This window comes from Dromaius novaehollandiae, chromosome 8, assembly GCF_036370855.1.
Source record: "Dromaius novaehollandiae isolate bDroNov1 chromosome 8, bDroNov1.hap1, whole genome shotgun sequence".
Classification (NCBI taxonomy): Eukaryota; Metazoa; Chordata; class Aves; order Casuariiformes; family Dromaiidae; genus Dromaius; species Dromaius novaehollandiae.
In genome coordinates, this window is record NC_088105.1 from 7,463,656 (window position 1) to 7,491,358 (window position 27,703).

General features: G+C 41.2%; 2 protein-coding genes across 4 annotated transcripts in view; one reads left to right on the forward strand and one right to left on the reverse strand.

The window, feature by feature from the left end:
- The window catches only part of TPR (translocated promoter region, nuclear basket protein), a 42,850-nt gene extending 35,171 nt beyond the window's left edge, over window positions 1–7,679 (forward strand). Inside the window, exons 45-51 of one of the 3 annotated variants that reach the window (XM_026101015.2) lie at window positions 620–729; window positions 1,402–1,508; window positions 2,329–2,424; window positions 2,628–2,784; window positions 4,323–4,441; window positions 5,003–5,101; window positions 6,043–7,679. In XM_026101015.2, the coding sequence (XP_025956800.2) occupies window positions 620–729; window positions 1,402–1,508; window positions 2,329–2,424; window positions 2,628–2,784; window positions 4,323–4,441; window positions 5,003–5,101; window positions 6,043–6,098 (744 nt within the window). In that variant the 3' untranslated portion in view covers window positions 6,099–7,679. The remainder of the gene's footprint in view (window positions 1–619; window positions 730–1,401; window positions 1,509–2,328; window positions 2,425–2,627; window positions 2,785–4,322; window positions 4,442–5,002; window positions 5,102–6,042) is intronic. The other 2 variants (XM_026101016.2, XM_026101017.2) reach the window with 2 other exon arrangements.
- PRG4 (proteoglycan 4) lies at window positions 6,212–25,795 on the reverse strand. The gene is made up of 11 exons (XM_064515553.1): window positions 25,781–25,795; window positions 25,084–25,182; window positions 19,144–19,263; window positions 15,745–15,867; window positions 10,558–14,448; window positions 9,519–9,608; window positions 9,273–9,412; window positions 8,711–8,867; window positions 7,672–7,848; window positions 7,348–7,473; window positions 6,212–6,399 (listed from the first exon to the last, which is right to left on the reverse strand). Exons 2-11 carry the CDS (start codon window positions 25,175–25,177, stop codon window positions 6,299–6,301), a joined length of 5,019 nt encoding a protein of 1,672 aa, XP_064371623.1. The 5' UTR covers window positions 25,178–25,182; window positions 25,781–25,795; the 3' UTR covers window positions 6,212–6,298.
- Between the last annotated feature and the right edge of the window lie 1,908 nt (window positions 25,796–27,703).

Here is a 27,703-nt window from a genome sequence, read left to right on the forward strand (position 1 = left end):
CCTTAATTCCCACAGCTTCTTGCCCAGGCAATAACTGAGCACATGGGTATTTTGAACATAGGGGTATTTTGAAGAGAAAGATTTGAAAGATATGGGGAAGGGAGATAAAGCAAATGCCTCATTGAAGATGAGGGAAGAGGGAGCTGAGCTTTATTGCTTTGTAGGCAATGTGGGAACAAAGGACCCAAGTCTATAGGGAACAGATAATTTGATTCACTTTGTGGAAAAATTCCACATTGTAGGTACGTTACAGCAGTCCAAGTTAAAAGAGGTGATTCCTATCTATATATGAATCAGTCACCCTAAGATTCCTTTGTAGTCAACAGGGAAATGTGGCACTTCCATGATACAGTCATCTCAGCACAGAGCAGATGTCTAAAAATCCATTAGACATCTTGTACCCTGCAATGTGTTTTTTTTCATTGCCTGTAAGGGCAGTCTCTACAACTAGCTCAGATTTAGATGTCTGAAGTTAGGGAAGAATTTGTTTAAAATTAAATATGTCTATTTATTTACTTACTTATTTATTTATTTATTTGCTAGAGGATTGGGAAAAAGCAAACCAACCTTTAAGTCAACATAGTAGGAACTCGAAGTACATCGTAGCCTCTCATCTCAGTCTTTTTTTTTCCAGCAGCAACACTTCTTTGATGATGAGGATAGAACAGTTCCAAGCACACCAACTCTTGTAGTACCACATCGTACAGATGGGTTTGCAGAAGCAATTCAGTAAGTACTTATAAAAAATAATAATAATAATAAAGTTCTGGCATTTTGACTTTCTGTTTTCAGTGGAATGAAGGTAAATTCAGATGAAATGAACTTCTGATTGGAGTAATGTGCTAAATAGTATTACATCTGATAGATCACTGCATCCACAAGTCAGTTAAAATTGTTTGAGTTGTGTATCATAAAACTTACCAACAAATTAGGTGGGAAATCATCTCCGTTGTATTGTAACTTAAGGAGATTGTAATTTAACTAAGAAGAGATTAAGCAAAAAAATAAGGTGGTTTTATTCCCCCCCCCCCCATATTAATATTCTAACAGTTTGCAACAAAAGGATAGGTTTTGCAATACTGGTTCTGCTGGACCAGTTAAAGTAGGAGAAATTCATCTCTGTTTTTGGCTGTTAGGAGAGTTCTGGGACATGTTCTGCAATCCACTTAAAACTGAGAATTCACAGAATGAATAATAAATAATTTTCCTCAGAACCATTTTACTGTTTACCGATGCAGTACAAATAAGTTTGAGAAACTAATTGCTATTTAAGTAGTAATAGCTTAGCTTTTGTAGTCATTATTAATTCATTTTGTCTGTAACTTGTTCTCTTGTTTCAGTTGGGAAGTTATCCTATCCATCAGAAAAATTGCAGAATTACTTAAGTCTTTATTTTGATAGTTCCCCCCAGGTAGCTGGAGTGCCTAGATTCAGATTTGGACCCCCTGAAGATATGCCACAGACTAGTTCCAGCCACTCTGATCTTGGTCAGCTTGCATCACAAGGAGGTAAGCATGTTCCATACCCCCTTTTCCATGGTCATTAGAGTAACAACAAAAAATTTTTGTCAAGAGGAGGTAACTCAGTTTTGGAGACTTGTCACATTGTGTGAACCTGCTTAACTAACTGCTGTGACTTCTGAATAATTGTCAGCACAGAAAGAAACTAATGGAAAGTGAAAAGGTTTTTCCTTCAGGCTGCTTGACTTCCGTTTGTAACGTGGTTTAAAATGTAGAATGCCTCTTGTGTAACTTGTGCACTGCAGGTATAGTTAGCTGAACTGGAGGTATGGAACTGTAATTAGCTGAAACTCTATACAGGGCAAATTGCCTGGTGGGCAGGAGAAAGTTCATTCAAGCAGAATTAAAATATTGAAGGAATAGCTTTTTACTTCAGTTTTCATGTTGGTTATAGCTTTTCCGTAGTAAAGTAATAGGGGAAAACAGGAAATGCAAATAAATCTTTGAGGTAAAGGTTTACCTGCTAAGAAAGGGCCAGGCAATACGTCTTTGTCGTCTTTGCTGTTGTCCTGAATCAATCCCTTTCCCTTGCATCCCTGTCAGCATGAAAAGGTTGGTTATTCTTTGAGGAAAGCTCACAGCACAATAATGGGGTAAGAAAAAGACTAAAAGTAAAATGAGTAGTGGTATTTTCATCAAGGGTTCACCTTACAACTTATTATAATTAGCTATGGCAGTAAGTTAAAAGCTATTAAAATAACTAAAATCTCACTATTTAAGTACAAAGCACTGGACTTCATCAAGTATATAGAAGGAAGTTTGCTTTAACTGGCTATTTTAATTGTCATTAAAACCTTGTGTATTGCAGGTTTAGGAATGTACGAAACCCCGCTCTTTCTTGCTCATGAAGAAGAATCAGGTGGTCGTAGTGTTCCAACGACACCATTGCAAGTGGCAGCACCAGGTGAGTGGAAGGAAATTTGTAGGGTGATGTAAAGATTGGAAGCCTTGATTTTTGCAGAAAAGAATTAAAATCATTATTATACTGCTTATTGATACAGCAGGAATATTCCTATTGCCCTTTCCCTGACGTGCCTAAGATTTCCATAAGTTTCCTTTAGGAAGTACAAAATAACTCCATGTTTATTAACTGTCTTGCCTGTATAGTGACAGTTTTTACTGAAAGTACATCAGCTGACGCTTCAGAGCACGCTTCCCAGTCTGTTCCAATGGTTACGACGTCTACTGGCAATCTGTCCACAACTACGGAGTCTGGAGCGGGTGACGATGGGGATGAAGTTTTTGCAGAGGCAGAATCTGAAGGGTAAACTATGACTTGATTGGTTGACTAAGACACTGTCTAAAAAACTGTCTGCTGTCTACTAAACCAGAGTTTAATAATTTTGTTAAGTAGTATAATCTTTTGACCATTTCTTCTAAAAACAAAGTTTTCTTCTGAGGATTTAATATAGCTAATATAAGGCAGCTATATTTTTTTTAACTGTTTGTTCAAACTGTCAAAGACTGTAATAGTCAAGTACTGAAGGTAAAGACCCCAATTTGAAGAACTGGTGTTTGAAGAATAAAGGCTAAAGCATTCCTTTTTGTGAATTAAGAAAAATCGCACCTTATTATAAAACAAGCATATACACTTACATCATTGAGTTAAGGCAGTGCAAGTACAAAAATGTAACACAAGAAGGGGGAAATAAGTACGCAGTTCTTAAGAATTTGATAGACAAATGATTTTGTGTCTCACTTTGCCCGTGTGATTTTTTTTCCTATATATTTGTAATAGTTTTGTATTATGATCAATTAGATTATGAATCTAAAATGGATTTGGTTGTATTTTTATGATATTTTCTATTTTTACAATTATTATTGCTTACATAATAACAAAGGTGTGTAGTTCACAATTTGCCCAAACTTCTATCTACTGATTGTAGGAATTTTAGTCATAAGTAATTGAAGTGTTACTGTTGCAAATTAAATGTGCCAAGTGGTTTTCTTGATGTAGGTGCAACATGGATTACAGTGGTCTGACTACACTGCGCTTTTGAGTAGTTAGAGCTTAGGATGAGTATTCTAATGTTAAAGCCTCAAATTTGTTTTCTTACAAAACCATCTTATCCTTAGTGGAGTAGAAGCATATTCACAGTGGAATTAAATGGTTCATGGAACAATCTGTAGTTCAAAATAGGCATTTAACTTGAAGAGAGAGTTGCTAGTGGAGTACATGTATTTCCCACAGCTTGGTATCAGTTTTAGTTACCATCTTCTAAGGGTTTTTATTTATTAATCAATGTAAACTTAATGTAAGTAATGTATAATTTTCTTTTTCTCCAGCCCTGTAATGCTCTAGTTGCCTTTTGACTCTGATATACGATATTAAAATATAGCTGTATTGTTGTCTTCTACTATTCTTTTATTGGCTTTTGAAGACCAAGAGTCCAAATAACTTAGGTATTGCACCAGTGAGTGATTTTTAGGTATAGCCCCTTGGGGTAGTCCATCCCTTATTTCATTCTTTGCCTAAGCATATAATCATTTTTCTCCCAGTTATTGTTATTAACTTGCTTCTATGACCTTCTCTGAGTGGCAAGTATTATGCTGGATATGCATCTCAAGCTGGGCTGCTTATCAAGAAAATTATATTGTTATTTTTCAAAAAAACAGATTATTCTTTAATCTCGCATAGTTGAGGTAGGGGAACAGAATAAAGGAGTAGAAAGCCTAGGGGCTTTTCTCAGGGAAAGACACTTGGATAAATATCTTTCTGCACTAAAAAAAATGCTTGTTTTGTGGGCTTTTTTGACATTATGTGAGTATACTTAGATGTATATTTTTTTTTCCCTCTTATAGAATTACTTCCGAAGCTGGCCTAGAAATTGATAGCCAACAAGAAGAAGAATCTGTTCAAGCATCTGATGAGTCAGATCTTCCTTCCACTAGTCAAGATCCTCCTTCTAGTTCATCTGCAGGTACTGGTTTGTTGCTGAAACAGGTTGTTTCCTGCTATTTGATTAAGTGTGGGAATTTTTGAACCCAGTATCATGCACTGTTGATAGCCAAGATCTACAAAATAAGATAGCAAATCTTACTTTTAGAACTTAGGGCAAGAACAGATTTAGGTGCCTTTAGTCTTAATGGCAACTTTTACTTGGACATCAGAAACTGGAGTAGGCTGTAGTAAGAACAATGCTTCCAGGAAAAAAAGTTACTTGATGCATTGATGGTTCTGTCCACTGTTATTTTTGATATCAAACTCAAAAATACTTTTTCATTTGATTAAGTTGTCAAAGAACAGTAAGTAAATCACTGTTCAGTTACTGATTTACCAGTAAGCATAGATATGAAAGAAATGCCAAACTTATTCAGTTTGAGGCTTTTATTTATTATCAGATGTCAATGAACTATGATGCACCTTCCTAATTTTAAAGTAAATTCAAGAGCACAGATGTGTATCAAGTCACGTAAACATGAACAGTGATAAGGCGTACCAGAGGTTAGACATTCTCTCCTATGTTTCCCCTTCCTCACAGACACAAGTAGTAATCAGCCTAAGCCATTTCGACGTGTCAGACTTCAGCCACCAACATTAAGAACTGGTGTTCGTGGTCGTCAGTTCAACAGACAGAGGGGTAAGCATTTGTCATTGCTCACATTAAGACTTTTTTCTTTCAAATCAATTTTTAATAGTTTCTTCCTTTGGTGACCATATATGCGGTACTGCTTTAAGTGTTTGTGATCACTTGTAAGACGTTGAATAATAAAGCATCGCTGCCCTAGCTTTCAATATGTTACCCTAAGAATTCGGTAGGATTCATGTTGGTATGTTAGCCTGAGCAGCACTTCTTTCTTACCACTGGAAAGAAAGAGAATGCCAGCAGATCTTAAGTGTAACAAAATTAAAAAAAAAAACAAAACTCAAAAAATAATGTTAGGACATAACTTTAGAACCCAGTATGTAAGATTAGAGCTCAGTTTCCCATGTGGTAATACATAAGGGTTCCAGTTGTTATATCACTAAGTCTTACTGTGATTAAAAAAAAATACAGATTTTTTTTTATAGTAATATAGAGTTAAGCAGGAAAATAAATTTTTGTTTAACTTCTGTTTTAAGAAAAATCCTCAGATGAAATGTATTCAGCTTGGCATTATTTTAACAACAAAGACAGCTTGGTATTAACATTGAAATACATGAATCTAGTTTTTCTTTGAAAAAAAAATGAGGAAGAGCTAGCATAGATATCTTTTATAGTCTGTCACCATTTCTTTATTAACCAAAAGGAGGAGCTAATTGCTTTCAGTTATGATTAAGAATGGTATACTGTTTTTTTGGCACAGGGCCTGAGGCAGTTAAGGATCACAAGTCAGCAGTGTTCTCTTAGATGGCAAAACAATAATGTATCTATACCACAGGGCTAAGGGGAGGAAGAGAGAGACTAAATTTTACTGGAAAGGAAATGTTCCTTTGCATTAGTACTTTCTTAGAGAAGAATAAAGTAGCATGTATACCAATGTTTGATTAAAGGGGTGAAAAGGACTTCTATTAATTCATTTGTTTTCTTTCCCAACACAGGTGTAACTCATGCAATGGGAGGCAGAGGAGGCCTGAACAGAGGCAATATTAGTTAAATGATCTGTAAAGTCATTACAGCTGTGTATAAAAAGTGCCAGTTTGCCTGTGGTTGCTTTAGTGTAATGAAAGCAGAGCTTAAAGCAGCATTTTATACTTAGATTTGTGTGCACACGATTCAATGTCTTTATTAATAAAATTAGACAAACTGTCAACATTAAAATGGCATATTTTTTTAAAAAGAATCCTGTGGTATGCATCACTTAGGACAGTTGTACCAGTCCTTGGATACCGTCTTTCCAGTGAGATAAGTAACAGATGTTGCTGTTTTGCTGCCCACATCCAAACTGTAGTACTGATCTGAAATGAAGAAATGCGGGAATTAAATTCCAGAAACTACATTTAGTACATGAAAAGATTTCTACATCTTGAAATTAAAGCTTTCCTTTTAATTTTATCTTGGCATGACTAGTAGATTATCATTCCTCATATTTGAAGCTGAGAGAGGCTCTAAGGATCAATTTTTAGCCTAGCATTTGATTTTTTGAGATGTATTTCTTTGTGTTTAGCAAAGATTTTTCAGTACTGCTAATAATTAAACCTTGCCCAAGAACAGAGATCTTCAAGAGCAGGGAGTAGGAAAGAATACACTTATACTGCTAGAACACAGTAGTAGTTTGTAGAATTTAGAAATCAAACAAGCTAGAAATAAAACAATCCTGAACTGACTGTGAGAGTGGGACTTCTGTGGTCACAAAGTGCAAATTAGCCTACCTTTTCTAAGGTTAGGAATTGCATTGATTCTGGCTAGAAGGAAAGAATACTCAATCCGTAATCAGACATTATTTTTTCCTCTGAAGTTAAAAGGTCCATGTCCCTCCTAATTTTTTGCCAGAAATACAGTTCGATTGAAGCCCCTGACAAAGCTATTAATGTAATGGTCCAAGGATTTCAGTCTATCATAAATATAATTCTGCATTTAAGTGTCTTCCTGCCTGCCCCCCCCATAAAGCCTTTTTTCCATAAGCCTTAACTCCTATGGCAAGGCATGCTGCAGCTGGCTAGTTTGAATCATTGTACCTCAGTACTACTAGCTGTCTTTTAATGACTGATTTGTAATAGAAACATCTCTCAATTACAGGCAACATTTTAGTTCTTGTTGCTTTTTTATGGTTCTTGTTTAAGATTAGTCTTGCAGAATCACAAGTGGTAACTGCACTCTTCAACAGCTCAGAGATATGTGGGCTTCTTTCTTCCCCATCCCTTTAGTCTTTTGAGCTATGGTAACTTGCATTAGCTTTAACTTACTGTTGGAGAAGGCGTAATAATCATAGCCATCTGGTTTATTGTAGTTTGGTACTGATAGGGTTGAGTGAATTACTTTTGGGAGTCCTCTCCAGTAGGCAGTGATTTTAACTTCCTTACGTAAAATTTCTGCAAGCAGAAGAAAGCTAAATTAGGAGGTGTCACAGTGTGTCTGCTATAAGCTATCATTTGCTTGTGTAATGTACAGCAAGAGAAAACTATAAGACTGAAAAATTTTAAAGTATTAAAAAATGGAACAATGTTGTGTTTCAGAAACCACCAAGATTAAAACAGTTGTATAAAAGAAACTTAATAAACATAAGTTACCAGATGGATATGGATTGATTCTGACAGTCTGAAAAGCCTGCAATCTCACTGCACGTTGAAAGCGTCTCCTTATTACAAGTCTTGGGACAAAGGCTGGGTATTTTATGGTAACCCGGGCTTTCTTTTTGCATTTCTTGGCTGGTTCTTGTTTGTATATGTATTGCTGTATTTTGCCACCTTAAAAAACAAAACAAAACAAAACAAAAACTAAATCAGAAGTGAAAATATCATCAATAGCCATATCACAGGCAGGAAGACAAAAGCATCATTTTAATGCCTCTACCGCTGTCTAAATGCTGTTACAGCTTTCCCTATCCATTCCGGCATTTTGAAGTCTAAAAGCCTTGCTCTGACAAGCACTTCTAGCAGTAGTGGTGATTTCTGCGGTCTCACTGAAGTTGTTGTAGTAAGCACAGTTCTGGCAGAGCTGCCTCTATCAGTCAGCTTTCTGCTGCCATCGTTCCCATCCGCCAAAGGGAGGGTAAGACCATCCCTTGTATCAAAGGGAAAGGCTGTTGTCCAGGAAAGTGCCATAGTACTTAGCATTTCTTTAACCTCAACTTTTTTTAAATTCAGATAACAATTCTTATGTTGGCAGTACTTCATTCATATATGACAAAGAAATTGCTTTCATTTAAAACATGAAACAAAAAACAGTTTTCAACAAAGAAGTGAGGAAGACTTCTAAATACAGTTATAAACTAATAAGCTTGGTTGAAGCCTTCCACTGTCTGATTAACCTGTGGCTGAATTTTACCCCCAGATAAAACTTATTTCAGTGTTTGTGTGCTAACATGCTGGAGCCCGTCCCTTGCAGTCCTGACTCTTCTGAAAAGCAGTTAACGCTCTCAAAGCACTGACAGAAGTTTTTAGTGCCTGGGGCTATCTTTTGATCGCTTAGCAGGCTCTGTTCTCAGTTATGTTTTGGGTTTTGAAGGAAATAGGTCTGTCAGGCACAAGAAACAGTGTTTTTCTCCCTCTCCAGTGCGATTCAAGGACCTGGTGGTGGTTACATGAGCCTTTGAAACGTGAGACCTACCTGTTTTGATAAAATACACCGATTCGGGTCTGTTGTTGTATCTCGCCACGGGCAGGGCTGCTATTATTTTCCCACTTAGCCCCGCAAATCCTCTGGTGAGAGGTTTGGGATAGCCGTTATCCATCACGCTGTTCGTGAACCGCCAGTAGAGAGAATCCTGCCAATTTAAGCAAAAGTGGGATTTCAGAGGAAATTCCTCGTTGGTAGCTGAGCTTTGATACAACTGCGAAAAATAATCGTTATTATTTTGATAACTACAGTGTGAAGCTGGCGGAAACCTTTCATTCCACATCCATAAGAATGGAAAATTACAGCTTCTTACTCATAAATACTCAATATCTGCTGTAATCGTTAACACTGTCTTTGAGTAGGTGAATAATATCTTAGATGAACATGACTAAATGAAGCACTTTACTCTCTAAATCTATAGATTTTAGCAGGCAGGAAAAGCTGCTCAGAAGTCCAGGACTGGGGCGTAGTGTTTTTAATCAGGTGCCTCATTACGAGGGACAAGCTTAGGCTGCGTTTGGGTGAGGGGAAGCACCTGGGAAGCTCTCCCCACCTTGATGAAGAAGGTTTTGCCGTCGCAGTTGCACCTGGAGAAGACGGTGTTGATGGGGGAAGGGATGCCCCAGCCGTCGATGATGCGACGCGGCTCGGTCGTGGGCGGGCTCCGGCCGTTGAGCAGCCAGTAGTAGTGACCTGCGGAGACACGGCAGCGGCGGCCCTGAAGCACCGAGGTGTCGCCGGCGCGGCCCGGAGGCGCCGGGTGGCCTCCATCAGGCGAGGTGCCCGGGAGGCCGCTTACCTCGGAAGACGGCCAGCGTCCCGTTGGGCAGAGCCACCATGCCGTCCGCCGGCTTCCCGTTGCACAGGTTCTTCTCCTCTGCTATATGTGCTACAAAATAGCGTGGTTTTATTTTTTTCTTTCTTTTTTAACAAAAGATACACCATTTACCCCCCCACACACACTGCACGTTCAGTTAAATGTGGCTCCTTGTGTGCGAAAATATTCCTAGTTTCGGCTTCCGATTCAGGCCTCCGTCTGATCCTTGTCATACAAATAGTTTAATTGCTCATTTGAGAGAAATTCTTGAAAAGTTCAACATCCTAGGAGTATAAAAACGGGTGTTTCTATAGCTGGGCACAAATATTGCCATTTATGAGCAGTTTGCCTCAGTACCTGTGCTTCAGAAAAAGGTAGGCCTATAAATGTATTATGTGCTGTTTTTCCATATTTAATTTCTTTATGCTTCATGGTACTATGTGTGATTTTTTCATATTTAATTTTTTCATGCTTTAAGGTATTATGTGCTATTTTTCATATTTAATTTTTTCACGCTTAATGATGTTTACCTGATGTTTCTCCAAGCTGCCCTGGTGGGTTCCCCTACCCCTTATTTCTTAAAAATGCATTTACATTTACTTCCAGTTAAATATGAAGGAAGGATGAATGTTTTGATCAAAAATACGTGTTTTTTTCTTTTTTCTAAAACATAAAAGACTACTTTCTTCACAAAGTACCTGTCAATATATGCTTGAAAAAGAACCTGGGGGCTATATTGTATTAAAATAAATAGTGAGGGTATGTGTAATGGCAAAAAGCACAGAGAAAAGAAAATACAAGGAAAAGATTTCTTGTTTTTCTTATGCATGTGGCTATAAAGTGCCAGATTAGGTATATGTAAGATGTGAAAGTTTACATTCTCTTTTTCTCCTTGCCTTTTTTGTTTGTATTACCGTAGTGCTTACAGCAAACGTTTTTCATCAGGGCCGATTATTGAAATAAGATCACGCTCTAAACAACCTGAAAATTTAGATAACAGCGCAATTAAAAGTTAATATACCAACGGTGACGATGCCAGGAGCGGCAGCCCCGCGGTGACGGTCGGGCGCCGGGGCGGGAGCGCCGCTGTCTCCCGGCGCGGGCTGGAAAGGCCTCGCGGGGGCTTGGCCTGCTGACCCTCTTCCAGGGCTGCTCTCCGGGGGGGTCCTCGGTGCCTCGGTGCCTCCCGGGACGCAACTGCCTTGCGTGGCTCCCGTCAAAGCTGGCGAGTCCCCAGTCTGTATTAAAGGCTTAACGTTTCTTTGAGGCTCCTCTTTTACTGGCAGAGGTTGGGGGCTGGAGGTCAGAGGCTCGTCTCTTGTGTCCGTGGTCGCCCGCGAAACCACAGCTGGCTTGGCTGTCCCTTTAGAAACGATCAACATTTCTTTTACCGTGACCCTCTTACCTGCTGTGGTTGTGGCATCTTCCAGTTTGTTTTCAGTCGTGGCAGTAGTTTTTTTGGTGGTTGTCTCTCTTTTGTTAGCCGTCGTCGTCCCTTTACTGGTGGCAGCGGCTGTACCTTTGCTGAGAGTCGTCGTTTCTTTGTCCATAACGGTGCTCTCCTCAACCGGAGCGGCGGCTGTGGGGCCCTTTGCTGCAGCTCTTGTGGTGGTTGTCGGAGTCCCCACGGTTTGGGGAGCTGTGGTCAACGCAATGGGCTTAGGCATGGGAGTCGTATGCTTTTTAGCCACCGTTGTTGTTACAGTCGCTGTGTCCACTGGATGCTTTTCTTTTTTAGCTGTTGATGTCAACGTCTCTTTTGGCGTGGGTGTTTTATCTTGTCTAGCTGTGGCTGTTTCTTTTCCTTTAGCTGTTGTTACAATCTTCTTGCCCACTGTAGTTGCTTCTACTGTAGCTGGCGTGGTTACAGCTTCTTTGGCTGCAGGAGTTGTATCTGGAGTATTGCCTTTACTTGCAGGAGATTCATCTGGTTTGGCCGTCATCACCACAGACTCTTTAACTGCAGTGGTTTTGTCTTTCTTAGCTGTTGTTGCTATCTCTTTGCTCGCTGTGGTGGTTTCTTTTTTCCTTGTTGTCTGTGTGGTTACTGGACTCCTAACTGTTTTAGCTGTTGTACTGGCTTTTTTATCTGTTACTGTTACAATCTCTTTGTCTGTAGTAGTTGTGTCTGGTTTAACTGTCGTTATTGTCTCTTTGGCTCTTGTGGTGGTGTCTTTACCGGTGGTAGTTGCTGTTGTGGTGGTCATTATGCTTTCTTCATCTGCAGTGGTTGCTGTGTCTGCCTTGTCAGAAATTATGGGCTCTTTAGATACAGTAGTTTTAGCTGTTGTTGTCACTGTCTTTTGTCCTGCTGTGGTCATGTCATCTTCAGGTGTGGTGGTCGCCACTTTTGCTGCAAGAGTTGTAACTTTTTTAGTTGCCTCAGTGGCCGCTGGAGTAGTTTCTTTGTCTTTAGGGGTGGTGGGAGCATCTGCCTGGGTCGTGGCTGCCTCGGTCGCCGCTGGAGTAGACTCTTTGTCTTTAGGGGTGATGGGAGCATCTGCCTTGGTTGTGGCCGCCTCAGTGGCCGCTGGAGTAGTCCCTTTGTCTTTAGGGGTGGTGGCAGCATCTGCCTTGGTCATGGCTGCCTCTGTGGCCGCTGGAGTAGTCTCTTTGTCTGTAGGGGTGGTGGGAGCATCTGCCTTGGTCGTGGCTGCCTCAGTGGCCGCTGGAGTAGTCTCTTTGTCTGTAGGGGTGGTGGGAGCATCTGCCTTGGTCGTGGCTGCCTCAGTGGCCGCTGGAGTAGTTTCTTTATCTTTAGGGGTGGTGGGAGCATCTGCCTTGGTCGTGGCCGCTGGAGTAGTCTCTTTGTCCTTAGGGGTGGTGGGAGCATCTGCCTTGGTCGTGGCTGCCTCTGTGGCTGCAGGAGTAGTTTCTTTATTTTTAGGGGTGGTGGGAGCATCTGCCTTGGTCGTGGCTGCCTCTGTGGCTGCAGGAGTAGTTTCTTTGTCTGTAGGGGTGGTGGCAGCATCTGCCTTGGTCGTGGCCTCTGGAGTAGTTTCTTTATCTTTAGGGGTGGTGGGAGCATCTGCCTTGGTCGTGGCTGCCTCGCTGGCTGCAGGAGTAGTTTCTTTGTCTTTAGGAGTGGTGGGAGCATCTGCCTTGGTCGTGGCTGCCTCAGTGGCCGCTGGAGTAGTTTCTTTGTCTTTAGGGGTGGTGGGAGCATCTGCCTTGGTCGTGGCCGCCTCGGTGGCCGCTGGAGTAGTCTCTTTGTCTTTTGGGGTGGTGGGAGCATCTGCCTTGGTCGTGGCCGCCTCGGTGGCTGCTGGAGTAGTCTCTTTGTCTTTAGGGGTGGTGGGAGCATCTGCCTTGGTCGTGGCTGCCTCTGTGGTTGCAGGAGTAGTTTCTTTATCTTTAGGGGTGGTGGGAGCATCTGCCTTGGTCGTGGCCGCCTCGGTGGCTGCTGGAGTAGTCTCTTTGTCTTTAGGGGTGATGGGAGCATCTGCCTTGGTCGTGGCTGCCTCGGTGGCTGCAGGAGTAGTTTCTTTATCTTTAGGGGTGGTGGGAGCATCTGCCTTGGTTGTGGCCCCTGGAGTAGTTTCTTTATCTTTAGGGGTGGTGGGAGCATCTGCCTTGGTCGTGGCTGCCTCGGTGGCTGCAGGAGTAGTTTCTTTGTCTTTTGGGGTGGTGGGAGCATCTGCCTTGGTCGCGGCCGCCTCGGTGGCCGCTGGAGTAGTCTCTTTGTCTGTAGGGGTGGTGGGAGCATCTGCCTCGGTCGTGGCTGCCTCGGTGGCCGCTGGAGTAGTCTCTTTGTCCTTAGGGGTGGTGGGAGCATCTGCCTTGGTCGTGGCCGCCTCGGTGGCCGCTGGAGTAGTTTCTTTGTCTTTAGGGGTGGTGGGAGCATCTGCCTTGGTCGTGGCCGCCTCGGTGGCCGCTGGAGTAGTCTCTTTGTCTGTAGGGGTGGTGGGAGCATCTGCCTTGGTCATGGCTGCCTCAGTGGCCGCTGGAGTAGTCTCTTTGTCTGTAGGGGTGGTGGGAGCATCTGCCTGGGTCGTGGCCGCTGGAGTAGTCTCTTTGTCTTTAGGGGTGGTGGGAGCATCTGCCTTGGTCGTGGCCGCCTCGGTGGCCCCTGGAGTAGTTTCTTTGTCTTTAGGGGTGGTGGGAGCATCTGCCTTGGTCGTGGCCACCTCGGTGGCCGCTGGAGTAGTTTCTTTATCTTTAGGGGTGGTGGGAGCATCTGCCTTGGTCGTGGCTGCCTCTGTGGTTGCAGGAGTAGTTTCTTCATTTTCAGGGGTGGTGGGAGCATCTGCCTTGGTCGTGGCCCCTGGAGTAGTCTCTTTGTCTTTAGGGGTGGTGGGAGCATCTGCCTCGGTTGTTGCTTCCTCGGTGGCCACAGCAGTAGTCTCTTCATTTTCGGGGGCAGCGGAAAAGTCTTCCTCTGTCGTTACTTCCTCTGTTGCTGCAGTAGTCTCTTCGTTTTCCAGAGTGGTTGGAGGTTCTGCCTCAGTTGTTGCTTCCTCGGTGGCTGCAGGAGTAGTCTTTTCATTTTGGGGGGTTGTGGGAGGCTCAGTCATGGCTGCAGAGGTTGTCTCTTCTTTTTTAGGGGTGGTGGGAGGCTCGCTCGTGGTCGTGGCTGCTGGGGTTGTCTCTTCTTTTTTGGGAGTGGTGGGAGGCTCTGTTGTGGTTGTGGCTGCAGGAGATGTCTCTTCTTTTTTAGGGGTGGTGGGAGGCTCGGTCGTGGTTGTGGCTGCTGGGGTTGTCTCTTTCTTAGGGGTGGTGGGAGGCTCTGTTGTGGTCATGGCTGCAGAAGTGGTCGTGGCTGCAGGAGTTGTCTCTTCTTTTTTAGGGGTGGTGGGAGGCTCAGTCGTGGTTGATGCAGCCTCGGTGGCCTCAGGGGTAGTCTTCTCTTGTTTAGGGGTGGTTGGCGTATCAGTTGTGGTCGTGGCTGCCTCGGTGGCTGCAGGGGTTGTCTCTTGGGGAGAGTGGGAGAGAGTTAGGGAGAGAGGTGAGAAATGAACCTCCTGAGTACAAATACTTGACTTCAGCTCCTACTATGTCTTTGTATCCTGGGTATTTTTCCTTTTTACGGTTTTTGTTTTAAGCCTATCTTTTACATTTATGGGTACATTGACTTAAGTCAAATTATTCCTGCAGCTCTATTAAGCAGAAACTAACAGTAAACGTTTCTACATTTTAATCTCTTGCTAAATGTTATCTCCATGATGTTTTGCAGTTTGGTTCTGTTTTCACATAGCAGGAATCATAGGAAAAAAACCTGTGTTACAACTGAATTGACATTCGTGGTTCTTGAAAACCTGAAGAAAACCCAGGGCAGCATTGTGTGATTTGCATCAGTGCTGTTCAGCTTTTGAACAAAGCTTCTAAAATCTTAAAAGATCTGAGCTATTGCTAACAGTCGTGCCCTGATGCGAGGTCTCTCTCAGCTAGTTATTGCAGATATATTGCATGCAGAACAGCTCATAACAGAGTAGGTTTCTTTTTTTTTTCCTACTCGATGTGTCTGAAATACCATAGTTCAAGTGGAATCCGTTAACAGTTATTTGTATTTCTTTAATTTTGTTTCCTTTGACCCACTATACTGATCTTGTAATAGGAAATTGCCGCAGCAGAAAGGCAAGTACTTCAAGTTCCAGAAGTGATTTTTAAGGGTTAAAAAAATTGGGGAAAATGGACTTCTAGTCTGACTTCTTTGTTGTTACTCCACGGTTCAAGTGCAAACCAACCTCCCAAGCTATCATTTGAAATGCTGGAACAGAGTATCAAAGAACATGGGAAAGCAACGTGTTTTCCACTCAGAAAAAAATAAATTATGGGTGTTTTCTGAAGCTGCATGAAGCCTGGCTTGATTAAAACTAGAGAAACCTGCTAGGAGATCTTCCTGTCTTGGTTCTGTCAATTTGTCACTGTCCCAAAATAACACACCCTTCCTGTTGCAGCCATGGACTTTGTCCAAAACTGACAATCATCTGTAACTTTTTTTTTTTTTTTAAGATAGGCATGAAAATGCAATAGAGACGCAGGAGACATCACCGCACTTCTAACATCTGTGTTAAGTGAACTCTCCGAAATCAGCAGAGTCTTTTCTGAGGCTTGGGTGAGGTAATCAGTTTATAAACTGAGTGCTTCCAAGCTTGGTAACTGTCTGGTAATGTCTCGCATTGGCTTCCTATATCCAGAACAGAAAAAATGGTCTTTCATATTCATTCAGGTAACACCCATATCCTGTTTCATTCATATTCTGTCCTACCTTCCAGAACTTCAGGGGGTTGTGTCACTTTCTCTGGCTTCTCTTCCTCATTTTTGGATGACCGCTTAGATGTTGATTTGTTTCCTGGAGGAGGAATCCCGGGTGGTGGCTCTGTTGCCAGCGCTGAAAGAAATAAAATCATCTGTTAGTGGGAGTGCTTTTCCCTACACATGCTTGGGGTCAACTGTATAATACGAATGTGATATAGAACTTCAATGACCCTTTCCCATATCAATCTAATTTTCTTCCAGTCCCTAAGATTCTTCAAAATATTTTTGGAAAAAAAGAGAACACGCGCTTAAAAATACCCTTTGGATCTCTAACTTAATCAAAGGCTGGAGAAATATTTTTCCCAGAAGTTTGCTAATGGGAATTTTGAGGTGGGAAAAAGATGAATTCTGAGTGGAATTCTGTATTCTGAAAATTTGCCCAACTTTTTTTTTTTTTTTTTTTTTGCTGACAGTTTATTTTTTTAACCGTGGATGATTTAGGGCTAACTTGCAAGTGCTTTTTGTAGGGGATCTGAGAGCTACTATATTAGCCACGCATTTACTTTGATAATCCCCTGAAGACTTAGTTATATTGTAGTTTTTCACATATCTAATTCTGCACATACATGATAACACTTCTTAAAAAATACTTTCCTTGGAAGAGACAGGAGCCACCACTTATGCATGGATCAAAGAAGCAATGCAAGCTCTAAATATTAAGCTAACTTCTAGCAGGTTGAGTTTTAGGAGAAACTGAGGGTTTGTGTTCAGATATCCAGCTCTGAGGATTTCATGGGGTTTCATCTGCATCCAGTAAGAGCCAGAAAATAATTTTGACTTCAGCCCTGGGTCAGATTGTACATATGGAAGTGAGACCCTGTTATTTATCTCGCTCTCTTCCCACAAGTGTAGCCTTGTACAAGGCTACATTAGTCATGAAAACACATGGTCGATCTCAGGGGACTTGCAGGATCTTTGTGATGCATCCAAGGGAGCTGCTAAATCCCACAACTATGTGTAATCATTTTGGCACAAAACGAATGGTGCTTTTGTTTTGTAGGTAATGACCATGAAATCAAAAGATTTACTTCTGTAGCAAGCTAGTGCTCGGTGAGTAAGGTTGGGTGGTGGAATATACCCTGAAGCTTTTAGTGAGAAAGAAAGAGAAATCGTAATTGTTGAATGAAAGCGCTCGGGGCTGAATCAACTTCCAGAGAAGTCGGGGATGAGGGGGAGTGTTTAATTGGTCCTTAATTTCCTTGGGGATTTGGGGCTTTTGGAGGAACGGAAAGAGAAAAAGCATCTCCAGACATACACTGTAAACTTATTCTTTCGATTTTGTGGGCCTGATTCCTACACTGGAAAATGTTTTACTATGCTGTAACTGAAGAAAGAAATTTTAAAGTTGTTACAGGATTGGATGTATTTAATTCCACTTGTCACCCTTTTAAATCCCAGCCTGTATACCACAAAGGATTGCAGATGTCAGGACGTGTGCTAATATACCCAAAAAGGGAGCGCTGCTGTGAGTCGGAGCTCGTCAGACATTAGTTAGATGTCAGGATCGTGTGGCTAGAACGTCAAAGAGGCGAGATGCGCACTGTCACTTGCTGTGAAAACATACTAAAATGAAATATCCATGGAAAAACCTTTATAGATGATTGTAAAATGAGATGGAAGGTTTTTACAGGGCATAAATCTGAGGAAGAATGAGTTTTAAATCTGGCTTTTTTTCCCCCTGATCTTTTATTAATAAAAAAGTATAATCTTAAGCAGTAAACAAAATGAGAGATTGTCATAGACTGGATCTTTCAGGAAAAAAAAAAAGACAGAGACCCAAGTCTGTGTCTCTTCCTAAACTTTAATTAGTGTTAAGAAATCATAAACAACCTTAGTACCATGCTACAGAGCAGAATACTGGCTATTTCCCCACTGGTATCATGAAGGGGTTTTTTTGTTTTCTTTGGAGAAAATTAGTAGCAAAACTAAGTAACTAAAATACTAGAAGAAACCCTCTAAGATTAGGAGCAGTTGCTTAATCTTTGGTTGTGTTTGGACTGAAGAACAAGTAAAACAGTTAACTATCCTATGAGGGTGTTCATGTTTGCTGCACTTCTGAGTTTCAGCACTGGCGACCCCGTGGCCTTGGAGGGCCCCTGCGTGGTGGCAGAGCGCCCGTCAGAGGAACGAGTCCATCGGCCGCCCCGCGCTCCTGCCGGGATCGCGGCGGAGAGGAGCCCGCTTCCCTGCTGCTGGCGCCACGCAGAAGGTAACGCGCGAACCGCGGGTTGACAGGGCGCCGGCGGAGGGTGGCACGTGGAAGATGGTTGAAAGACCTATCGTCTTCTACGCATATAGGAAAAAATGCTGAATATAGTCCATATAAATTACTGTGCAATTGCGTAGTAAAACCAAGCAGCCACGCCAGCCCTTGGGGATTGGGAGTGGTTGGTCATGTGAACCAGATAATTGGAAACGCTCATGTTGTTGGTTAAATGCGCACTCTGAAACCTGGCTGCCTCGGAGATGGCCTGCTCTGTGAATGCCAGCCGCATTAGGTCCTTAAGTATCGGAAAGGTTGAGGATGTGATCAAATTCAACATAGTCTGTGGTGTTTTCTAGACTAGAACTGAATTGCTGGTGTCACTAAAGCTAAGTGAAGGCATAACAGCTCCACCAGATCTGTACCTTAGCGCCCTGGAGAAGTAGATTTTTGTAGAGATCAGACCTGCTTTTTGCATTTTGAGGAAGAGCAAGATAAGTAACAATTGTAGTCTGAAAGGAACAATGTGTAAACGTGAGGAAGGACTTCATCACACTTGCTTCATATCTTAGCCTCTCTAGGGCCAGTCTGGCCTCACGTATATTATTCTGGGTCATGGTTCTGGCAGCAAATTCAAGTATGGAGACTGCTGAGGAAGGCTGAGACAAAACAGAAGTTTTCCCTCAGAATTTGTATTTTGGTGGTGGTTTCCAGTGTATCTACCCGTATGATTCAGTAAAAGCCTCACTCTTGAGGAAACTGGCAATTTACTTCTGAAATTAGGTTTTGTGATTGTTACTCAATAGCTAACTTGTCTTATCTTAAGGCTCTTGTAAGCTGCCAGCAGGTCCTGGTGCTGAGTGCTGGTGATTTAGAGACTGAGAAGACCAGCAAGTAGTGCAGAGCGTCTATGATATTCTGCAAACATTTATGTAGTCTCTGCCTCCTAGTTCCTGGTTATTGGGTTGTCACACTATGGATGTATTAGCAAAAAATAAGATTGATTAAATTTTATGGCAAATGGATTTCAGAATTCATGTGAGTGCTATCAAGAACTGAGTCCGCACAGTTAATACATTGCAATGTCAAAATATTTATATTTAAATGTATCTAGGAAAAATACACAAATAAAGGAGTGTTTCTTACCCTCTTTACAATGACCTGCGTAGTCTGGGCAGCACTTGCCATATCTTTCACAGTCGGCATCGCAATCACACACTCTTCCTCTTTCGAAGGTTTCAAAGCAACGTCCTCTACAGGAGAGTGCTGCATGAGGCACAACATGCGGGTTAGTGCTTGTGTTTGGTTCATGTTTAACACTGGGACCTTTCTAAAGTGAAGTCCTCGGCTCAAGCTGGTCTAAAGAACAGCTTCATAAAAGTAGGTGGGTTTTTTTGGTCTGGTCTAGTCTGTTTATGTAACTGGGTTTTGGGTCAGACCATGTAATCAGAGCTGAACTTTGAGCATTGCAGTGTATTGAAACCATTCACAATTTATAGCGGGAGAAAAATGTCACCTCCGAGTTCACTTTAGGTAGGTCCCATCGTAGATGATTTTCATTTCCCTAATCAAATAGCAGTTATCTGAAGAGTAGAATTTAAATTCAACAAGAAAGTAATTCTGGGCTGGGTTTTGGAAAAGATCTTCATCCAGGTACCACTGTGCATCAGCAGTGATTTGTCTACCAAAGCATTTATGAAAAAGAATTTGCCCAAATAGGTCATGACTTAGTGTACCCGATGTGCCCAAGCAAAGGCTGCAGCTGAACTGTGTGAATGGCTATACAAAGTTAAAGTGACTCTTCTTGAAATTTTATCCCTATTTAGTACAGCTCTTGAATTATTAATATTGGAGGAGTACCTGCTATATTTTGACATGAAACTTGTAACTACACGCTTTTAATATTTCACTAGTGGTTAACTTCTAGTAACTTCAGTGGCTACAATGCTTCTGTTTTATATTATATTTTTATTAATATATACACATATATATATAATATGACCAAATTTTTGGAAAGCGTGTGCACAACCAGCTTCAGCAAAACATGCTCGCTGTATTTCAAGGACAAAATTTGACTCTAAATGTTTACATTATGTTACATTACAAGCTAGTATTTATTGACATTCAATAATACCTTGAATAGGTATTTATTAGAGGTATGTTAAACTGATGTGATTACACTAGGTCTGAAGTTGATTTTTTTTGAGGATGCTTCATATCTCATGGAATTGCACTAAGAATTAACTACTCCTTGGTATGTCCAGAATTTTATGATCAGTTATTCTTGCCCTGTATCTTTTCTGTGCATGAATCTCATATTGAAGTATTCATTTTGGTGGTATTCAGAACTTAAAATCACACTTTACAGTTAAATAATTATCTAGTGAAATTAGGATTACTGTTTAGGCAGGTCCTGAACACCTTTTGAGCAGTGTAAATGCAGAGTGGATCCAAGTGCACAGATGAGAATAATTTTTATTTTATAATGTTGAGGCAGTTTGCATTCAGAAATGATATCTGACATATCTATGATTCCCGTAATGTCAGCATCAATCACACACAGACTGGAAAACAGTCCTTAATCAGCCCGCTTCCATGCTTTAAGCGAGGTGTCTATCATGCTTGGCTTAATTCAGCGATTTAGAGTAGAACAGAGGAGATTTCTCTAGCCCTGAAGATTTTGTTAAGATGTTACATAGATGCCAGAGTAACTTCAGAATCTGGTCCACAATAATTTTTAAAAAAAAGGCTACATAATTAAAATGCCTCAGAATGTACTTTCACTTATGAAAAATGAAAAAATATTGAAGCTGTGCTGCAAATCAAGATCATGACTGAGAAGACCGAAGTACAGGTGTTTGACCCAGGGGGCAGAATTAACATTAAAGGTATTGCTGCATCTATGTTTTAAGCAATACTCAGCCTGCATTGCTAGATCTAAGGAGTCTTGTCCTAGGCCTTTAAGTTTACTGGAAGTACAGGGCAGTGTAACAAACAGTAGTTATCCGAGTCACTAATATTTTTGACACTGCTAATTCATAATAAGATGCACTGGATAAATTCTCTACTAAAACAGTTTGAAATATCCATATTTATTTACAACATGTAGTTTTAACTTGCATATAAATAAAGCATATAAAATAGTACTTGTCCTACCAGCTTCTCCATCAAACCCTGTTGCATGAATTTTAACTATCCTCATGAATTTTAGCACCAAAATTTTTTAGTTTTCCGGGTTTCCTTTTGTTTTGTTTTCCAGTCACTGGGCAGGCAGGAGTGCACGCAGTCACACATTGAACTAGCAATCTATTGGCAGTTTTACCTATTATATCGATAAATGATTTTGGTTCCAGAACTGATGTGGATCTGATTCGGAGCTGGTTTCTGCCAATGGAAAGACTGCGTTTGACTCCCTCTGGCCCTGGGTCAGACCCCACCACCTCCACAGTTCTCAAAAGCTTGGATGGGACTGTCCCAGAATTTCTCCCTGGAAAACCCTGATACTTGGATTTTTACCCCAATTTGCTTTGAACAGGTTTTTCGTACAGAGGACAGACAGACAAAGTACGAATGTCCTGAGGAGGAGCAGATGGGAAGTAGGTAAGCTGTTCTCCCCCTCCTGCCCTGCTCTGCCCCTCGGAAAAGCACAGTCCTTTCCATGGCGATAGCCTGCGGATACAGCGCTTTCTACGTGAACGGCTCGTGCGAGGTTATCGCCGACGTTTTGAGGGGGAGAACAACACGTGTGAGAGGAGAACAAGGACGCGGTGAAACACAAGCAACACTTAAGCGAGAGAGACACCGGCACCACGGGGCGTTGAAGCAGAGGGGCAGAGCGGTCTTGGCGGCAGGCGCGGGCTGCGCTGGGGCACTTACCCGGGGTGCAGGCCTTCCCGAAGTCGGGGCAGCACTCCTTGAAGTGTTGACAGCTATAGTCACACTGGCAGTCATTCTCTCTAGAAAACCCTTCCCCACATCTCCCTGCACAGCTCGATAAATCTAAAATCACACAACACCAGTGTAAACATGGCCAGGATGGCGCGTGCGGAAACATTGAATGGCACAGCAGTACGATTGGTCTTTTTTCCTGAAGAATTACATTTATTCAGTCAATGTCGCAGAAACTACGGGCCTGGTTCAACCCCTCCCGAGGCCGGGCAGGCAGGTCAGGGTTTTTCTGTCTTCAGTGGGGGTGGGACTGGCCCTTATTTTGGGGGGCTGAATATGATCAGGCAGTCAAAAGAAAAAGTTTCTGGTTGAAAACGTGGATGCCTTCAAAGCTTTCATGTACTAATCTCAACTGAGCCCCGCTATGGCTTGTAGAAGATATTTTTCCAGCGTTTGAGAATAAAGAGGAAAATGTTCCCCTGCTCCAGCTGAAGTCAGAGGTCATTTATCACTGACTTGTTTAGGGGGGGAGTTAGGCCGAGTGTTCAGCTTGCGCGGGAAGCGCCTGGGGCCAGTGCTGAACGCGCAGACCTAGAGCGGTGGCCAAAGGCCACTGCAAATCTCCTGGATAAAATCAGAGGGGCCTGAGCTTGACCATGGGGAGGCACAGGCTGGGGAGACCTGGAGGTTTCAGCAGGGTGCTGCATCTAAAATAAATTCAAAGCTTTTCTTACTCTTTTTTTTTTTTCCTTTTCCATTAGTGAGTGAACGACTTCTAAGGAGAGCGGCATCACCTTGCTTGTGTTGTGAAGCACGGATGCACGCGTGTGAGTACACACGCTGTGCAAGGGTTGGGTCCTTCACCGTGACTTTTCAATTTTTGTTATTTGATTGTGAGTAAAAACACTAAACAAAAGGTCTGTTTAATATGACTTCGTAGCATGTATATTTTGTAGTCCATCATCTTTTTATGCTGCCTAGGTATCCAGTAAAACTCATATTTCTCGTCTTACCTCTACACTGATGCTGATAATATAAACAAATTCTTGGCCTCAACAGAAAGCTTAACATTGTCAGAACATTTTGCAGAACTTTAACACTATATATATGACATTATGGATTTCTGCTTTCTGTTTTGATAAATTCCAGAAAAAAGAAAACATGTCTGTGATTATAGAGAGAAATACTTTCTAGCTGGCCTTGCTCATAAGCTCTGGCTTAAATCTGAATGGCAAATTGGTCCTGATTGATCAGAATTAGCTTGGGCAACGTGTCAGCCAGGCACTGTAATGTTTTACAAACTTGTTCTCAATCTTAATTTATCTTGAATATGTTTGCAGAACTGTAGCTGCACCAGTATACCTGTTAGACTCACTAAGTCTGTCTGGTTTTTATTTTTGGTAATGTTCTTTGTGCTGCCCAAATGAAAATAGTTTAGCCTGCAAACTGGTGAGCGTTGTCTTAATAAATGCAGGTACCCTGGGGCCATTTTTAGAGGCAGTTTTCAGACTCTGCTCTTTAACCTCAGGGGAAAAAAATTAATGTATTCTTGGTATCAGTCCTGAGGTTGGATTTTGGGTTCCAGTCCTGCAGCAGTCTCTAAAGCACTTTCCACTTGTCCGTGAGGACGTTGTTCACTGGTCGAGCGGCATAAATGCTTGTCTGACCATGGTTTTACTGCTAGACTTCTGCAACGTTGCAAAATCCTAGATGATGGTAGCCAAGATGCCAGAAGATCTGCCTTCACGCTGAAAGCAGCCACGTTTCTGACGGCACTTTCTTACTTTCTATTGCTAGAGCAAACATCCAGCTCGGCACGACTCTCCCTATTATACGACATCTCTGCTGGCATCCTAACAGCTTCTCCTGCTGGAGGTGAAACCTGCAGGACCCCGAGTGAAGCCTCCCCAAGTACAAACAAAGATGCTGAACAATCAGCAAGCTAAAAAAGAGTTCAGATAATCAGCTGAAACACTGAGCAACAACAACAACAACAACAACAAATAACATGTAACACAACACCAAAGACACAATAATTTCTCACAGTGCACACTGTGTTCAGGAAGGGAGACCAGGGGGTAACAAACAATTTAACCTGAGAATGTGGCTTCCAGCAGCTACTTATATTTTTCTTTTTACTAGCTCTTTACAAGTAGTGAATAAATGTTACCCTGAAGGTAATGGACTTGAGTTAACAGGCTCTTAATAGGAGAGCTGAAAAGAAAAGCTACATGTCCTCCTTCCTGGATATGTGCTCAGTATATTGCACCCTTCTTGCCTTATGGGAAGAAAAAATAGATAAACCCAGAAAATAAATGTTTTTCATTCGTTTGTTTGCTTTAAGTTTGACTTGTAGGTTACAAAGCTACTTCTAAGGGAAATGCCTAAATGACTGCAGCGGCTTTGCTCTTGATAAGAGCCCGATTTCTGTCGAAAATAGTGGAAAGGCTCCTGTCAAATGCCAAGATCACAGGGCAGACTGCTGCGCCCTGCTGCTAAAATCTGACATCTGCTGTGCTGCAAGGAGCTGCCCAGATGTCCAAATTTGGTTTTCCACTATCAAGTAATAGTAAATTGTGTTCTACCAGCAGGTACTATACAACATTGTCATTATAATAACGTCAGAGTTACTTGAGAGCTTTGACAGTAAAGGACTTGCCACACTGCAGGTCCCTCCACGTGTTCATAAAGGTGCTACAAGTCAATCACAGTGTTTTGAGAATAAATAAGAATCTGTAGTATTAGAGAAACAATTGCCAAAATCAGCCTCGGTGGTGGTCATAACAGTATATTTAATGGCAAGGAACGTATTTAGCAGGGTGTGTCCGTTCCTTGCCCTGAGCCCATTATATTTAAGTATTTCTAACCAAATTGGATGATTATTGTAATTTCGGATACTTCTTTAATACATATTGGCAATTACTCGGCTTAAATATGTCAGCCTGAGGACAGAAGGATCTGTAGAATACATCTACAGAAAAAGAAGTAGTAGATTCACATGCATTTTGCATGACATTTATATATTCTTCCACCAAAAAGAGGACCAAAATGTATTTAAGAAGGTATTCCATGATTACAAAACTGAATCATGTCCGAGGGAACTACAGAATTATGGAATTTAGTATTTTTGTGAAGATGAATTTTAAGCATTCCTGCTATGTGGCTGAGATCCTTGGCAAGGTTTGTATGCTACAGTACCTTCAGAAGACACTTCTTGCACCAAGGCCACCGAAAGGATCAGCAAGGGTAGGCAAAGCACGTTCCAGGGGATCACTGCTTTCAGGTACGACATCCTCCCTGGAAAGAAAGTCTCATATCACTACCTGCAATTCAATCAATCAGTTCACAGTTTTCAAAAAATAATGAAATGCCTATCTTAATACATAACAACAGTCTGGTAATAGCCTAAACTTCATCTTGAAACTATTTAAAGAGAAGCTGCTAATTTAGAATTACTCCATGAATGTTCTCTTTCTTATTAGTTGATTAGCTATTAAATTTTGTAACAAGACTAAGAAAATTCATTATTGCCAAATAATGAGAGTATTTTTTTCCAGGATTCTGTTAGGTGAAATCTACAGTCAATATATATAATTTTTTTAACATAACTTCAGTACAACAGTTTCTAAGGTTGTATTATTGATAAATATAACTCTGAGAATTAAAAAATTTACTATCAGAACAGTAGTTAAGCAACATAATCTATAAACCATAGTCTGTCACCTAAATATTAGTGTCTAACTGTTTAAACTTGTCCAGTGGAAGTGTAGGATAAAAGCAAGTCTCCTTTCAAAAGCAAAACTTGTCTGTTTTTTCTGTTGTAGTCCATCATCGTCCTTTGGAAAAAGAGCGCTTTGATCAAAACAGTCTGAGCAGAGGTAGGTACTGCACTTACCTAAAAAAGGATGTGTCTGCTGTCAGTGCTGTTTCCGATGCCTTATATATTGCTTTACAACTGTGCTGGGGTTAATTAATGAAATCGCTTGTCAGACAAGACCGCCAGTGACAACTTATGACAGCAAACTTTCCACATGAGTTGGAAGAGGTCCCAGATGACTAGACTGACACAACATCTGGAAAATACTCCCATTAAGAAAAATGATTACAGAAAAAACTAAATAGAGGCTTACTAGTCAAAACACATTTTAATTTCTGAGTGAAACGAACAAATTGTCCCAAATGCTAAGTGCATCTGGAAGGCATTAGATATTGCATAGCAAAAAAATATATCATTATTGGCAAACGTGGAGTATATTTTCTTTCCTGCCAAATGAAGCTTAGGAGACAGTAGCCTAAAATTATGCAGTAATATCTGCTACTGATAGCATTTCTTCTCCAAAAGCTTTTAAGATTTAATTCATGCAATCAAAATAATTCACCGGTTCTAGGCTGAACGTGTGTGACTTTCCACGGAACTGAAGGGAAATTTTGCCAAGGTATTGGCTAAAAGTCAAGGAGTTTGGTCCTGTCTCAAAGTTATAAAATCTGTTATATATGTAAAGCATCAGAAATGAATGGAAGAGACTGAAATTATTTTAGAAGTCTCTGTGTTTGTCTGTCCTGGAACATTACTAGTAACCTTCTCAGAGCTATAGGCGGCTACCAGGGGATTGCTTTGAAACTTTTAATGGTCCTGACTTTGATCTTTATTCAGAAAGTAACTTAGAGGGCAGGGAACTTGGCTACGTCTGTCTCATGACATTGCTTAAATCCTAAAGTAATTCCGTTTTCCCAAAATAATAAATAGGGTACCAAACACAGTGATCTCAATGAAGGAAAGCACTTCAGCATGAGCTTAAGTCTCTTAAGGAAAAAGTGTAGGCATCTCTGAAAAGGAATGGCTTTAGACCTATGCTTGAATGTTTTCCTCACTTGGACCAGTGTCTTTTGCATAGCTTTAGTATTTTTATGCTAAAGTATCTTTGTAATGTATATATTGTCACCATACAGGCAGTTTCATTTAAGCTTTCTGCCTTGTGGTCACTTTGAATTGCTTCTGTGTCACAAACACACTCCAGTCAATTGACCCCAGTGAAAAATAGTGCTTTTCCATTAGTGCAGGAACACCTGCAATCTTTGTAAAAGCTTTTAGAGTTATTTAGACCAGAGTTAAACAGAAGCACTCATACAGTATTGGTTTGCTATTCCAAGCTCTCTGTGCCCTACCAGCACTGTCCTCTGCAGGGAAGGAAACAGAGATTTTAGGGAATTTATGCAGGGCAAAGGCATATTTGTATGTTTTATTTGTATTTGTGTATTACCTTTCTTATAACAATAGCTTCAATTCATGTTTTAGTGGAGTTGACTCTCAGCTTGGTAAAGAAACAGCATATTTTGAGAGGAAAAAAGGTTACCCATCTGTGGATACTTAAAAACTTGGAAAGAGAGGAAGGTAGGGTGGTTAAATAGGGTCAACCTGATGCAGCTGGTTTTCTAGAAAAGTAATAGAATCCGCATAACTCACATAACTTAAAATAAGATTGAGCAAAGCGTTTAAGATTATATGACTGAGCACATCCTTTCTTTGGTTCTTTGGTATCTGTGATACAGAAGAGATTTGATGACTCTTCCAGCATTTCACAGTCAGTGCAACTGCGAGCGCCAATTAGCTCCTTGGGTAGCTCCCTGAGGCAATATATGTATTTATTTTTATATATATATATATTTATGTATGTATGTATACACACATATATATATGCACACACACACACATGTATATGTGTGTGTATATACATATGTATGTGTACATATATATTAACAAAAATAACAAGCTTAAAATGGTTATCTTCGCTTTTTTAACATGTTATTACTTAATTAA